We start from the raw sequence: 15511 nt of genomic DNA, 5'->3' as shown, positions 1-15511 counted from the left end.
CGACCTACATGGACCAGGTTAGTAGGCAACTCTTTTCAAAATCTCAAAAAGGTAATCTTTTCAACTCGTTTTTGCTTTCTTTTCCTCTCGATACTAACAGATATAAATAATAATAATAATAGAATTTGAAAAATAAAAATTGAAACAATAAAAAAAATATAATAATAGAATTAAAAAAATAAAAATAAACACTGTGGACTCGAATATATACTTCAGTCTTTTACGATGTGATAAAGTTACTTTTTCTTATTTAGTTATAATTATATATAAAAAAAGAATGTATTTTAATTTATATGATCGTTGAACACCAAATGACCGCATAGCGCAGTGGATTAGCGCGTTTGACTTCGGATCAAAAGGTCGTGGGTTCGACTCCCACTGTGGTCGTTTTTTAAATTTTACCGAGAAAATAATATTAAAATTACTTTTTCACTACACGGTTGAATTTGACGGTCTTATAACGTTACATAAAATATAAATATTTTTTTATTAAATAAATTGTTGAATTTTAAAATATTATAAAAGATTTTTATTTTAGATATGTGCACTAAAATATCCATAAAAACTATATGCTTGTGTTAGATTTGTATACAATAAATACTTATTCATGTAAACTCTAAAATTATTGGGAAAATAGCAACTAAAAAATAATTACAAAATATAGAAAATTTTAAACATGAAAATCTGATTACGTGTCGTTTGAAATAATTTTCTAAGTACTTTTGAAAAACTTAAATTCGGTATTAAATTAATAATCTTGTAATGTAATATAGTAATTGAAAAAAAAAATCCTGGAATTTACATTCTACTAAGGATTTGATCAAGTTCCAAAAGAGTAGAAAAGGGAGAAGAATCTCCCCACCAAAAAACAAAAGAAAAAGGAAAAAATAAATAAATAAAAAAATCACTGTGTTGATTAGTAATTCCTTGTGCAGCCAAACGCTTCTCAATCCAAAACAGTAACAAGCTTTGCTGTAATTTTCTTCTCATCAACCACAAAGGGTTGAACCGAGGAAGCGATATGAATTGAGTGGAACCCCTTTTGTAACCGCCCAAGCGCACCACTAACAGATATTGTCTTCTTTGGGATTTCTCTCGATATTTTAAAACGTGTCTATTTGGGAAAGATTTTCACACCTTTATAAGTAATGTTTCGTTTTCCTCTTCAACCAAGGTGGGATCTCACATTCCAGACCCTTTTAAAAAATATTTTGTTCTCTTATTCAACTGATGTGGGATCTCACAATCCACCCTCCTAGGGGTAGTGTCATCGATGACACACTACTCGATGTCTGGCTCTAATATCATTTATAATGGCCCATACTCGATGTCATCTTTGAGCTTTCCATTATGGATTTCCCCTCAAAGTTTTTAAAACTCATCTAGTAGAGAAAGTTTTCCATACTCTTATAAGAAATGTTTCGTTCCCCTTTCCAACTGATGTGGGATCTCACATTTTTGGACCTGTTCATCATTCAACCTGATGCGTCGGGTCTTAGCATCAAAGATTATCACTGATTGACAGATTGTTGATAATTTGTTCATACTTGCATTCATCATTTTTGTATCTAACAAAAGACAGTGGAAGCCAGGAGGTAAAAGGGTGATGACAACGACAAAGTAATTACATTCTCTAAGAATTGAAGTACCTGAGAGGCCATTGGGGAAGAAAGCCCAAAATGAGTAGGGAACTCCATTTTTCAAGAATGAACCATCCAACTGCCATTGTCAATCCAAATTCAATGAGCCCAAGCTAAGAGAATATTAGTGAACGAGAATTTGGATGGGAGAACTAACTCAGTCATCTTGCAACGAAAATCCGACGTCGGAGACATCGTCTTGTGCTCCAAGTATTGCTTTCAGCGAAGGTATTACATCCTCCGCCATCAACTCAGGCAGTGCCTTGGCTGGGCTCATAAGTAACAGCCCAAGTCCATCGTTAGCTTACGCATCTGCAAGCAGTATACTTGAAAATGTAGTAAAAAGAATATTTGTGTTCTCTTTTAGTCAATGACTAAGTTTATTTGCAGTTCTACGTAGTTTAGGTTGCATGTTTAGAATCATTCAAGTTTGACATGATCAATCTTTACTTGTAGAGTGATTCAAATCTCAAACAAACGTTCTTGTGAGATATTTGATTAACAAGATAATCTGAATCTTACTTTCTCTTGAAGTGATTCCTTATCACGCTCCCTCTACCCGAATTCCCCTTTCTCCTTTTAATACATTTCTCGTTTCTTATTAAAAAAAAAAAAATACATATTCTATAAATATTTTAAAAAAAGTTCTAAATTTATACATACTAAGTATTTTTTTTCTTCCAGAAGATTAAGGGATTTGAACATCCAAACTCACACAGCTAAAGAACATACGACTTAACCACTAAAACCACGCTATCTTTCATGTTTTTCATAGTGAGATAACTTTAAAAAGAATTAAAAGTATGGACGGCTGATAATTTAACATTAATTTGAGTAAGAACAGTGGTGGAGAAGGAATTGAAACATACCTTTGTCGACAATGTTGAAAGCTCCTGTTAAGCATTTGACATGCCGTAGTCATGTTTAGTGAAGTCCACTCACTATCAAAATAAAGAACAAAACTCTTTATACCTATGAGAGATCGAAACGTTAACAAAAAGAAAAAAAATCTCGAGTTATAAATTCGTTTGGACCAACCCAAAATCTCGAGTTGGTCGGATTGACTCGACAAAAGCAATCACAACTAGTGAATCAACCAAATTTCGATTCTCCAAACCCTCCTCAACCCAAAATAATAATAATAATAATAAAAATCTTACCTACTCCTACTCTTATGACTTCAGTTGAATAGTTGAATAGTTCTAGTTATTGGATTGCTTTAACACCGTTAACTCAGTGTACTACATGAAGACTAGATAATACATGTCACATTCATGTCTAAAATCTCATAACATGTCGCTAAAATCTATTACAAATGTGAAACAGTAACAATCCTAAAAGTAGTGTACATACGCTGGGTTGGGTTATAAATTTGTTTGGACCAACCCAAAATTTCAAGTGGGTCGGATTGACTTGACAAAAGCAATCACAGCCAATGGATCAACCAAATTTCGGTTCTCCAAACCCTCTTCAACCCAAAATAATAATAATAATAATAATAATAATAATAATAATAATCTTACCTATTCCTGCTTTTATGACTTCAGTTGAATAGTTGAATAGTTGAATAGTTCTAGTTATTGGATCGTTTTAACTCCGTTAACTCAGTGTACTACATGAAGACTAGATAATACAGGTCACTTTAATGACTAAAATCTCCTAATACGTCGCTAAAATCTATTACAAACGTGAAACACTAACAATCCTAAAAGGAGTGTGCATAGGCTGGGTTAGGTTATAAATTGGACCAACCCAAAATCTCGAGTTGGTCAGATTGACTCGACAAAAGCAATCACAGCTAGTGAATCAACCAAATTTCGGTTCTCCAAACCCTCTTCAACCCAAAATAATAATAATAATAATAATAATAATCTTACCTATTCCTGCTATTATGACTTCAGTTGAATAGTTGAATAGTTCTAGTTATTGGATCATTTTAACACCGTTAACACCGTTAACTAAGTGTAATTCATGTAGACATTTTTTTTTTTTTTTTTGTAAGAATCTTTAAACAGATTAAAAAAAAAAAAAAAAAAAAAAGATTCGAGTTAGTGTTTCTTTCCAAAAGGATGTCCCTTTACTTATTCTAAACCCTTAGTTATCGCGTTCTTGAAAGGTATAAGATTGCTTTAGCCTTCGTCTTCCTCACCCACCCACCGTTTAGTATATATAAGCCACAGCATTAATTAATCCTATAACCACATAGAGAGATCCAGAGAGAGAAGCTGTATGCAAGAAAATGGGAAGAAAAGAGATTGGATTGATTTTCATACTGTTTTGTTCTGCCATGGCCATAGCATCTTCTCTGCAAGAAATCTTGCCAACAGGTCAGTACACCAATTTTTCTCTCATTATATGCTCATATTTTTGGGACACAAATTTTCTGCTTAAATAAAAAGGGATTTATAAGTTCATTTATTGTATTTATTCTTTTCAAAATAAATTATGTAAAAGGAAGTTATTAAAAAGTAAAATGAGATAAACTACAAAAGTGTCTATAAAGACAAAGTTGCATAATGAGTCAAACAAAGACCTGAAATAAAGTGTGCATTCCATAAACGACAAATTCGGATGAATGAAGATAGAATAATAAAAAAATGAATAGAAGAATACAGGTATCTTTTAATGTCAAAATGAAATAAATATATAAATCAAATAAAGTTTCATATTCTATGGAAAGATATATAGATAACGTTTAATAAAGAAAATAAATATACAAATAAAGTTTAATAGAGAAAATAAACATACAAAAAAAATTTATTCGAGAAAATAAATATACAAATAAGTTTTAATAGAGAAAACAAATCTATAAATAAATTTTAATAAAGAAAATAAATATATAAATAAAGTTTAGTAAAGAAAATAAATATAAATAAAGAAAATAAATATACATGTAAATGTTAATAGAGAAAATAAATCTATAATTAATGTACAAAACACCAAAAATATAATGGGTCGAGAAGTAGATCATCAGAATAATATTTTAAAACGAAGAAACTTGCGCTGAAATGTAAACTTTAAAAAATGAAGGAAAAAAAAAAAAAAAAAGTAATAAAGCGAAATTTATTATATCCTCATTCCTAAACCAGATTCCATATGCATGCAGAGTCCAATTGCCACCAGAAAACTAACACAGAAAAACATGGCGAAGATGAGGCTACTAACCAGATTGGCAGAAGAAACAGTGCATGTGCGATCACCGTTTCTCAGGCGGTTGCTCATGGAGGTGGTGCCAGCAGAGGTGGTCCCAGGGGAGGTGGTGGTGTTAGTAGTCCTCATACAGGAGGAGGTAGTGCCGTAATCCCCATTTAAGTAGCTGGTTCAGCGCAAGCACAACGCCGCCGAGGTCGACCAGTCAATGCAGGAAATCGCCATGAGAACAACATGTGGCTTCTGGTAGCTGCAGCTTTGGCTGCCATTGCACATCTGTAAGAGTTTTCTAATATCAAGGCTGCCTCCAAAGGGAGCACCTGGAGGAGAATCTGTAGAAAGCTGGGTTAGTTGTGAAGAGGAAAAAATAACCGAAGGTTCTTGAGATCAATCAAAATATGATTTTTGGGTGGAATTTGTGTCCAGTCGTATAGGATTGTTATTTTTCTGATTTCTTTGTTAGAATACTAAGAGATTACCTTTTGATTTACCAGAAGAATTAGTAGCGGATTATCAAACTGAATATTCGAATATCAAATTTGGTTTATTTTATGTTGCTTCGTATCTAAATGTATTAGTTTCTTCGTTATTTGTAACGATTCTTTACTTGGGTGTTTGGGGTATCTCTATTCCATACATATTCGGTAGACTAACAAAAAGTGGAGAGGTTTAAGCACTTTCGATTCGGTAATAGCCAATAAGACTTGCTTAAGCACCTAGCATGTCATCACAAGAACTACAAGCTAAGACCATTGATGAGGAATCCATAGACCCATAAATCGAATCGTTTTTTCGAGAAATACGAGACACTCAATTATAAAATAGAAAATGGTTAAACAACAAATTTAGTTACCTGCGATCAACCTCTTTACTGTATTTTGTTGGATGTAGTTAAACTAAATGCTTGTTACCACTTCCATCAGTTGGCCAGTTCCCGTCCTATTTGGTCAGATTCCCTATAAAACAAGCACAAAATGATTTAACATATTGCGTTGAGAAAAGCAAATGAAACTTAGTAACAAAGTTCATGGATATACATTATGCTATTTCTCTGTTGATTGAAGGCTTAAATGTGAAAATGTACCAAATTTTGTCCGGAAGTCTAGCATTAGCCTTCAAATTGTCAAACCATTCCTCCATCTTGTCTTCTCTGAGTGTTTTGTGTACGCAACCAAAACATCAAAATCAAAGAAAAATGAAACGAAACAAGCGATGATGTGATATGAGAATCAATTAGAAGGGAAATCATTCAAAAAACGGAAGTGCTTTCAAACAGGAATGATACAGTACAAACATCAAAGCATCCATACACCATTGGATCTGAGATGAATCCAGTAAATTTTGCAAAAGAATTAGATTCTCAAATTTATGTGCAAAATTTCGACGATTTTGAAATCAGAGATGCGAAATATGGAATTAAAGCTAACAGTAAACTATGAAACTGACCTCGATCAGCTTCATCAATGCAAATCCATCACGCAAGGTTTCGAAATCATCCGGAGAACGAAAGGCATTGCCGATTTCTATTCACTCCGTTAGTCTACCGAATCGCTCGTCCTCTCTCTAATTCCTCAATACTCATATTCAAAGACGAAAGTATTTTCAAATAGAAACGACCGCATTACAAGCAGTCATACACAATCAGCCCTAAGATCGAACACAATCAACATCGATAAAAAAAAAGAGGCTCTCAAATTCATATCTCAAAATGTAATGATCGGAACGAAATAACAGATGCGAACATTCGAATAAGAAAATGTAAAGCCTAAAACAAAATCTCGACCAGTTTCATCGATGCTCTTCCATTACCCCAGCCTCGAAGCGCATTTGGGGAATGACTCTTGATAAGACATTGCTGATTCCTATCCACCATGCCAGTTTACAAATTTTTTCTTCCGCTCTCTGCTTCGGCGTTTCCATGGCGTTTCCCTCGATCGTTCCCGCCATTGAAGCTGCAACGACTCTGAAAATTTTCTGTTCCAAAATAGCGTTCCCGAGCTTATAAATATGGTAAGTATAAATATTTAAAATTATTATTATTTTTTTCTCTTTTTAATTTTATTTTATTTTTTTCAATTAAAATTCAATTATTCCATTGACATGCAATAACCATTTTCAATTTTTCTCCAATTTTCACTTATTTTATTTATTTGATTAATTAATAATTTATTTTTCAATTAATTATTTGATTTATTTGCCATAAAATAAACTCATTATCTCATCCACAACATATTTAAATTTGTCATTCCATCCACGTCAGCAGGTCTAGTCAGCATATTGTTAAATTAAAATAAATAAGGATTATTTATAATTACTTTGTAAATATTGGGATAAAAAATATCCGAAATTAAATAATAATAATAATAATAAAGTAATTTGAAAAATATCCGAACTTACCACCAGGTGGAGGGAGCATGAAAACAAACCAGAGGCTAAAGAGGGATAAAGATAATGGATGTTCGTTCACTCTCAAACGCCACCTCCACCACTTCCTCCGCCGTCTTCGCGCCACTTCGCCGTCGTCACCACCATTCTCACCCTTCTTCCGCCCTAATTGTTTTCTCATTGAAGCGTCCGCCTCCGCCGCCGCCGCCGTCTCGTTCCGATTCTGACGATTCCTCCGGCTCAACCGCCTCAATCTCTGGCCGAATTCGTCGCCCACAAATCCTAAAAACCTCTTCCTCCCCTAAACGCACCACCTCTAAAGTTCCGTCTAATCCTCTCAAGAATCTGGTCGGCTCTGCCAATGCTCCCGTTCTTCCTTTGCCACCGCCGCCGCCTCCTGTTTCCCACTCGCTCGCCGACAAGCTCTGGCTTTCCAGTAAGATCTCTCCACCGCCTCCTCCGATCACCGAGATGCCAGAGGAAGATGAAAGCGAAAACGAAGAAATTGAAACCGAGGATTCTTCGAGTGAGGGGCGGAGAGAAGTTCAATTCCGCCAAGAGGGTAAGATTTTTGTTGGAAACTTGCCTAATTGGATAAAGAAGCATGAGGTTCAACAATTTTTTCGGCAGTTTGGTCCTGTCAACAATGTGATATTGATTAAGGGCCACGATACTACGAAAAGAAATGCCGGATACGGATTCGTCATATATGATGGGTCGACTGCAGCTAAGTCGGCCATGAAAGCCGTTGAGTTTGATGGAGTGGAGTTTCACGGAAGGGTTTTGACTGTGAAATTGGATGATGGAAGGAGGTTAAAGGAGAAGGCGTATGAGAGGGCGAAATGGATGGAGGGAGATGACAGTGTGGAGTTTCGTTCACAATGGCATGAAGAGAGGGATAAAGCACGGAAGAGCTTTCGCATGGTTATTGAGACAGAGCCGGAGGATTGGCAGGCGGTTGTCTCAGCCTTCGAGAGGATTAAAAAGGTAGCTTCTTCAATTCCTTTGGAATGTTTTTGAATTAGCGGCTTCTTGAATAAATTATGTGTTTACAATATGGTTCTTGATGGATTGTTTTTCAAGTTATGTAAATTCTTATTCAGAATCTCAACTCAAGTTCGGGTCGAATAATTTCTCCGCAGTTCTAGGTTGATATTGCTAACTTCGAGCAAGGGACCATGACCTATTGTATTACAAGTTCATATTTCCTTAGGTGTCTTGCATTTTTTCATGGCTATTTTATCTATGTTTGGTTAGATAACTCCTTGGCAGTAGTGTAATATCTCGTGGATGGCGTGTTCTCTAATTACAAGTACATATGTCATTTATACTCAGATGTTTTTGTTCTTTCATTTATCTAAGTCAAAGTTTGGTTTTCAAAAAAAGAAGGTATAATAGTTAGTAACAGATGTTGTCCTCTTTTCCCTTTCGGGATTTCCCTCAAGGTTTTTAAAACGCGTCTGCTAAGGAGAGGTTTTCACACCCTTATAAAGAATGTTTTATTCTCCTCCCCAACCGATATGGGATCTCATAGTGAGGTTGGCAGAATTAGATGTAGACTCCATGGTACATACTTTAATCTGTTAGTTCACAACAGATGTATGTATGCTTTTGGAATAGATTTTGCTTATAACTGACAATTCTGGGTTTTCCATGAATTTTGCTGTTTGTTTTGAGAGTTGTATTCAAGCTTAGTATGTGTTTTAATACAACAAAGTATCGTCATGCCTACTTGAATCCGTTCATTCAAACTTGCACTCACGATGACAAATTCATGTGCAATAGTGTATGCAAGCTCTGAAACATGTCACATTCACCGTATACGTATTCTTTAGAGGACTGAATTTGGACATTTCATATTAATTGTTTTGATATTTTTTGTTGTTATGGGATGAATTGTACTATCTTCAAGCCTTCTAGGAAGGAGTATAGTTTGATGGTGAACTACTATGCAAGAAGAGGTGATATGCATCGTGCACGTGAAACATTTGAAAAGATGCGGGCTAGAGGAATAGAACCCACGTCTCATGTCTACACAAAGTAATAACTATTCCTAAACATTTCTCTTTCCTTTTATTATGTTTCAAATATATTGATTCAAGCTTAATTTATTTTGAGTGCTTCACGATATGCAGCCTTATACATGCTTATGCAGTGGGTAGAGATATGGAAGAAGCATTATCTTGTGTCAGAAAAATGAAAGAGGAAGGCATAGAAATGAGTTTGGTAACTTACAGCATTATTGTGGGTGGATTTGCCAAAATGGGAAATGCAGAGTAAGTAATTATCATTTCATGTGTGAGTACATAGGTTCATAGAGTTTTCATTATATATAAACTTTGCCCTGTTATTTTTAAATCCTTAGATTGATTTTCTTGCTATTCGTTTCCATTGTTGATTGGTAAAACCTGCAAATACCAAATGGTCAATCACTTTAGTGATACCTGGCTCTCATCTGAAAAAAGGTTGTGCATGTCTTCTCAGACCTTATGAACATTTGATCAGGCTTCTTGACTATTGTGTATTTAAGTTTATCAATTAAGGGCTTGTAGTCAACTGGTGGCCGCCTTCATTGTGAGGGTTCCATGGTAATATTCTGTGAGATCCCACATCGGTTGGAGAGGTGAACAAACCATTCTTTACAAAGGTGTGGAAACTTCTGCCTAGCAGACACGTTTTAAAACCTTGAGAGGAAGCCTAGAAGAGAAAGCCCAAAGAGGACAATATCTGTTAGCGGTGGGCTTGGGCTTGGGCTTTTACAAATGATATCAAAGCCAGACACCGGCAACGAGGACGCCGGGTTCCCAAGGGGGGTGGATTATGAGATCCCACATCGGTTATAGAGGGGAACAAAGCATTCCTTACAAGTGTGTGGAAACCTCTGCTTAGCAGACGCATTTTAAAACCTTGAGGGAAGCCCAGAAGGGAAAGCCCAAAGAAGACAATATTGGTTAGTAGTGGGCTTGAGCTTGGACTTGGGCCTAGCCTGTTGCATGTTCCGTTCTGAAGGAAGTTGAATCCTATTGCTGCAGGGGGAACTTTGCGGAAAATCATCAAAGGTTGCTTTTCACCCAATGTTTGATTGTAGGAAGTAGATGCTATTTTTCTGTATTATCTAGTCGTTTAGAGTTTGTTCACTCAATTTATTTCTGTTTTCATATTCACTAGTCATTTTTCTTATGCATCTTTTTTTTATCTAAATTGTATTACATTTGCATTTGTCTTGGAAGAGCTGCAGATCACTGGTTTCAGGAGGCGAAAGAGAAACACTCGTTGAATGCCATCATTTATGGGAATATTATATATGCTTACTGGTAATTATTTGACAAACGACGGATCAAATTTCTTTTTTCTATGAAATTGTTACATCGCCTGTAATATTCTTCGTCGCTGAGTGTGTGCATGTGTTCTTTTTTTTTTTTTTTTTTTTTCTGTGGATTATTTTCTAGTATAATACAAGGGAAATACTATTTTATAATTAGCTAGTTTTGATTACAGTCAAATATGCAATATGGATAGAGCGGAAGCTTTGGTGAGGCAAATGGAAGAAGAAGGCATAGATGCTCCAATTGACATATATCACACCATGATGGATGGTTATACAATGGTTGGAGATGAGGAGAAATGTCTGCTTGTGTTCGAGAGATTTAAGGTACAATTCTATGGCAATAGGTTGAAGTAGATGTGTGCATGAGTTGATCTGTTTCATCAAATCTTATGTCCTCGGTTCAGTTTATGGCGCCGAGCTCGGGTAATTTCTATTTTTGGAACAAGTGTCAACTAAAAGAAAAGAATAGTTGGGGAGGTTCTGATTATTTTTTATCTGAAATCACAGAAAAACCTACAACATTAGGATTAGTATCTCTTTTTTTTATGGTGCACCTTTAGTCGAACCACCCAACAGATGACCTCGATTGTTACGGGCCAGACCCACCGCTAGCAAATATTGTCCTCTTTGGGCTTTTCATCAAGGTTTTTAAAACGTGTCTCCTAGGGAGAGGTTTTCACACCCTTATAAAGGGTGGTTCGTATTGTTAGATCCCACATCGGTTGAGGAGAAGAACGAAACACCCTTTATAAGGGTGTGAAAACCTCTCCCTAAGAGACGCGTTTTAAAAACCTTGAGGGCAAGCCCGTAAGGGAAATACCAAAGAAGACAATATCTGCTAGCGGTGGGCCTGGACCGTTACATCAATTGCATTGATAAAAAGAATTTTGACCTCAATGCTGAAAAAATGATTCACTTCAATCTCGTGTTCATGATTGTTTTCCATCAATTCTTTTCCTTTAAACATCTTATATTTTATTAACTATGATGCAGGAATGTGGTTTGAATCCTTCGGTCATTACATATGGGTGTCTTATTAATCTTTACACAAAGGTAAAAACCTATTCTTTTATTCCCAATATTACTTATGTGTTATTGTTTTCCTGATTCTTTAGAAGAAAATGAACTTTAACGTTAGAGTATCTATCTGTTAGGTTTGAATATTTGGTACTTCATTAGGACACTGAATGAATGAGTTTGGTTGGTCTCACTTCCTTATCTCTTTGAAGATCGTGATTTTGAAGATAACGACGCCTGTTGTTACAAACGTCAATTTTACACGATTTCTTGCATGCATATGATTGTAGATTCTCTTTGATTATTTTTCGCCCTTCCTTCATCGTTCTTTCAGCTCGGGAAAGTTTCTAAAGCTCTGGAAGTTAGCAAAGAAATGGAGCATGCTGGCATAAAACACAACATGAAGACCTACTCCATGTTGATCAATGGGTTCTTGAAGTTGAAAGATTGGGCTAATGCTTTCGCTATTTTTGAGGATCTGATCAAAGACGGTATTAAGCCTGATGTAGTACTCTATAATAATATTATCACAGCATTCTGTGGGATGGGGAAGATGGATCGTGCTGTTTGTACTGTCAAGGAAATGCAAAAACAAAGGCATAGGCCCACAACTCGAACATTTATGCCCATCATACATGGTTTTGCTAGGCAAGGGGACATGAGGAAAGCGCTAGATGTATTCGATATGATGCGGATGTCTGGATGCATTCCAACGGTGCACACTTACAATGCTCTGATTCTTGGTCTAGTTGAGAAGCGTAAGGTAATTTTTTCGAACTATGAAACGGTCCATGCCTATGGATGTTCCTTTCCTCTAGTAGTAGTTTTGAGCCATTAGATCCCAACTTCCCTCATTGAATCCTCAAATTCTCTAAGACCTTTGTGGAATGCTGACTCGATCCAACTTCTCGTGCGTATGAAACTAATTTTCCATGGACGTTTACATTATAATTTACGAGATCCTAGCTTTACTCATATAGCTGTACTATTTTAAAGAGCTCCCTGTTTACATTTTATTCTATCCTTCCAGATGGAGAAGGCTGTAGAAATACTTGACGAGATGACGTTGGCTGGCATAAGTCCAAACGAACACACATACACAACCATCATGCATGGTTATGCTTCTTTGGGAGATACAGGAAAAGCGTTTGCTTACTTCACTAAACTGAGGGATGAGGGTCTGAAGCTTGATGTTTATACATATGAAGCATTGCTTAAAGCATGCTGCAAATCAGGGAGGATGCAGAGCGCATTGGCAGTCACCAAGGAAATGAGTGCTCAAAATATCCCAAGAAACACCTTTATTTATAACATTTTAATTGATGGGTATGTTCTAGATGTGAGTAGGGTTGTACTTGTTACAGGATGAATTATTACTTGTAATTCTCTTTGCTTCTGCCTCGTTGCTACTAATTAGCTTTTTCCATATAGATGGGCTCGACGTGGCGATGTTTGGGAGGCGGCTGATCTAATACAACAAATGAAAAAAGAAGGGGTTCAACCTGACATTCATACCTACACATCCTTCATAAATGCTTGCTCCAAGGCTGGAGATATGCAGGTATTTGACAAAATCAAATAAGCCAAATCTTTTTAGTTTTTACATCATGGTGTCGTGACGACGTGGTGCGATGGTAACCTAGAGGTGATTTTAATTACTTAAATGTGAGATCCAACGTCAATTGGAGAGAGGAACGAGTACCAGTGAGGACGCTAGGCCCCGGAAGGGGATGGATTGTGAGATCCTACATCAGTTGGAGAGGGGACTGAAACATTCTTTATAATAAGAGTATGGAAACCTCTCCCTCGCAGACACGTTTTAAAATCTTGAGGGGAAGCCCAGAAGGGAAAGTCCAAAAAGGACAATATCTGCTAGCGATGGGCTTGGACTGTTACATTAAAGGTGATCTCATCTGAATTGATTATCAAATTCTGTCGTATCAGATAGTTCATTATATCTTATTGTTGCCTGAATTAGTTTCTGATAGGATCAGTAAGAAAATAAATTTATGTTTGTTTGGTCTTCATAATTTGAAAGTTCTTGGGAAACGTGCAGTGGTCTACGGCTAGTTTGAGTGTTGGTTTCTAAGCATTTTGGTAACTATCCTTCGACTCATATTTGTTAGCTAGGTTCATCAAACATTGATTACCTACTATTCTTGGCATGTTCTAATTTCTAACTGGTTAGCTATTTTCCAGAGAGCAACAAAAACAATTGTAGAAATGAAATCAGCAGGAGTGAAGCCTAACGTTAAGACGTATACTACGCTAATTCACGGTTGGGCCCGTGCTTCTTTACCCGAGAAGGCATTGTCGTGCTTTGCAGAGATGAAGATATCCGGGTTGAAGCCAGACAAAGCTGTTTACCATTGTCTAATGACGTCATTACTCTCGAGGGCTACCGTTGCAGAAGGAAGCATATATCCCGGCATTCTCTCCGTCTGCAAAGAGATGGTCGATTCGGGATTAACCGTGGATATGGGGACAGCAGTTCACTGGTCCAAGTGCTTGCGCAAAATCGAGAGAACAGGTGGGGAGATAACTGAAGCCTTGCAGAAGACCTTCCCTCCCAATTGGAACTCATATAACAATGTCCACATGAGCTCCAGCCTAGACTCGGACGACGAATCTGGTATAAGTGACGATGAGGACAAAGACGATGATATATGTCAAGAGGAAGTATCCGACGCTCGGGACGACGATGTAGTTGGTAGATCATGGTTTTGAGTACACAAAAGCTTAGAAACAAGCCTTTTAAGCATGCAAACAGAATCCCAGTGCTAAAATGGTCAGTAGTTTGGCCCTACCTTGGCTTGATTTACATTGTTTTTTATGTATAGGCTTTGGATTTACTGCTCTGCTGTTTATTTGAATCTCGAACGTCTGAGTCGAGGGAATGCATCTTAACCATTTGACCTCTATCCAGAATGAACGGACGAGATCGGTTTGGAAGTCGAAGTCGATGTGACACTGCCAAATTTAAAATATAACAGCAGATGATAGTGAAGGATTCTTGTGGTTCCACCAAACAGCACAGCATAGCCAAGATTCTTCCATGTTCTTCCCACCACTGCCTCATCTTTATCAAAGAATGTGATGGATTTGAATCTTTTCCCTAATTTTGCAACTTGTTTTGAATGATTGTGTGAAGAAAATGGACAAAAGGAATATAATGGTTTAAGTATCATTATCAGTTGGATTAGTTGAATGAATGAATGAAGCTCCATGGCTATGGAGGGTCAATGAAGAACACTTACAGCCATGGAAATATTTTATTGTTATTATGATTTGATGAATTATGTGGATGAGTATTATTATAATCAAGGGAGACCAACCAGCTCATTTAGGTACCCACTTCCTAAATAATAGACCTCCTTATTGATATGATATTGTCTACTTTAAGTATAAATTTACGTCCTCATTTCAGTGGAGAGGAGATAGTGTTCTTTACTTATAAACTCGTGATTAACCCTCTACTACTTAACGAATGTAGAACTCTTCTCTCAACAATCCGCTCCTCGAACAAAGTATACCATAGAGCCTCTCCTGAGGCTTATGGAGCCCTCGAACAACCTCCTCTTAATTGAGGCTCGACTCCATCTTTAGAGCCCTCGAACAAATTACATCATTTGTTCAACACATGAGTCACTTTCGACATTTAAGAATTCTATTGACATGGCTAAGTTAAAAGCATAGTTTTGATACCATGTTAAGTGTCACGACTCTCCACAATGGTATGATATTGTCGATATTGTCCACTTTAAGCATAAGCTCTTATGACTTTAATTAGCCAATGTGGACCCTCTCCCAACAATCCTCAGCAGAACGGAAGGCCATTCAGTTTTTTTTTTTTTTTTTAAACTACGACGATAAACGTGTAGTTAATTTGATAGGGGAAAATGGGGTCTAAAAGAAAAAAAAAAACAAAGAGAAATGAATAATTTAAAACAAAATGACAATAAATGCACATGAAGTTTTTGAACAAGTAGAG

At 36.4% G+C, this 15511-nt stretch overlaps 1 protein-coding gene, 1 long non-coding RNA gene and 1 other non-coding gene across 5 annotated transcripts; 2 read left to right on the top strand and 1 right to left on the bottom strand.

Moving 5' to 3' along the window:
* Positions 1–313: 313 nt before the first annotated feature.
* TRNAR-UCG (transfer RNA arginine (anticodon UCG)) lies at positions 314–387 on the top strand. Its single transcript has one exon. It is a non-coding gene; the product is annotated as a tRNA-Arg (tRNA).
* A 530-nt stretch (positions 388–917) lies between these two features.
* On the bottom strand, positions 918–4886 carry LOC111801575 (uncharacterized). 2 transcript variants are annotated; one of them, XR_015422421.1, is made up of 5 exons: positions 4806–4886; positions 3914–4023; positions 2510–2581; positions 1798–1952; positions 918–1719 (listed from the first exon to the last, which is right to left on the bottom strand). It is a non-coding gene; the product is annotated as an uncharacterized LOC111801575 (long non-coding RNA). The 2 variants fall into 2 exon arrangements; XR_015422420.1 differs by having other exon boundaries at positions 918–1952.
* Positions 4887–7188: 2302 nt separating this feature from the next.
* On the top strand, positions 7189–14801 carry LOC111801570 (pentatricopeptide (PPR) repeat-containing protein). Of its 2 annotated transcripts, XM_087126837.1 has the most exons (12): positions 7231–7334; positions 7565–8162; positions 9088–9215; positions 9311–9451; positions 10406–10489; positions 10674–10827; positions 11497–11556; positions 11855–12283; positions 12551–12846; positions 12952–13081; positions 13720–14308; positions 14447–14801. In XM_087126837.1, the coding sequence occupies exons 1-11, from the start codon at positions 7246–7248 to the stop codon at positions 14245–14247; spliced, it is 2637 nt and encodes an 878-aa protein (XP_086982963.1). In that variant the 5' UTR covers positions 7231–7245; the 3' UTR covers positions 14248–14308; positions 14447–14801. The 2 variants fall into 2 exon arrangements, with proteins under 2 accessions (XP_023541364.2, XP_086982963.1); XM_023685596.2 differs by having other exon boundaries at positions 7189–8162.
* Positions 14802–15511: the final 710 nt, after the last annotated feature.

Source organism: Cucurbita pepo, chromosome 9, assembly GCF_057944985.1.
Source record: "Cucurbita pepo subsp. pepo isolate OVF chromosome 9, ASM5794498v1, whole genome shotgun sequence".
Taxonomy (NCBI): Eukaryota; Viridiplantae; Streptophyta; class Magnoliopsida; order Cucurbitales; family Cucurbitaceae; genus Cucurbita; species Cucurbita pepo.
The sequence above is the reverse complement of the archived record's forward strand: the minus strand, read 5'-3'. Positions and strand labels throughout refer to the sequence as shown.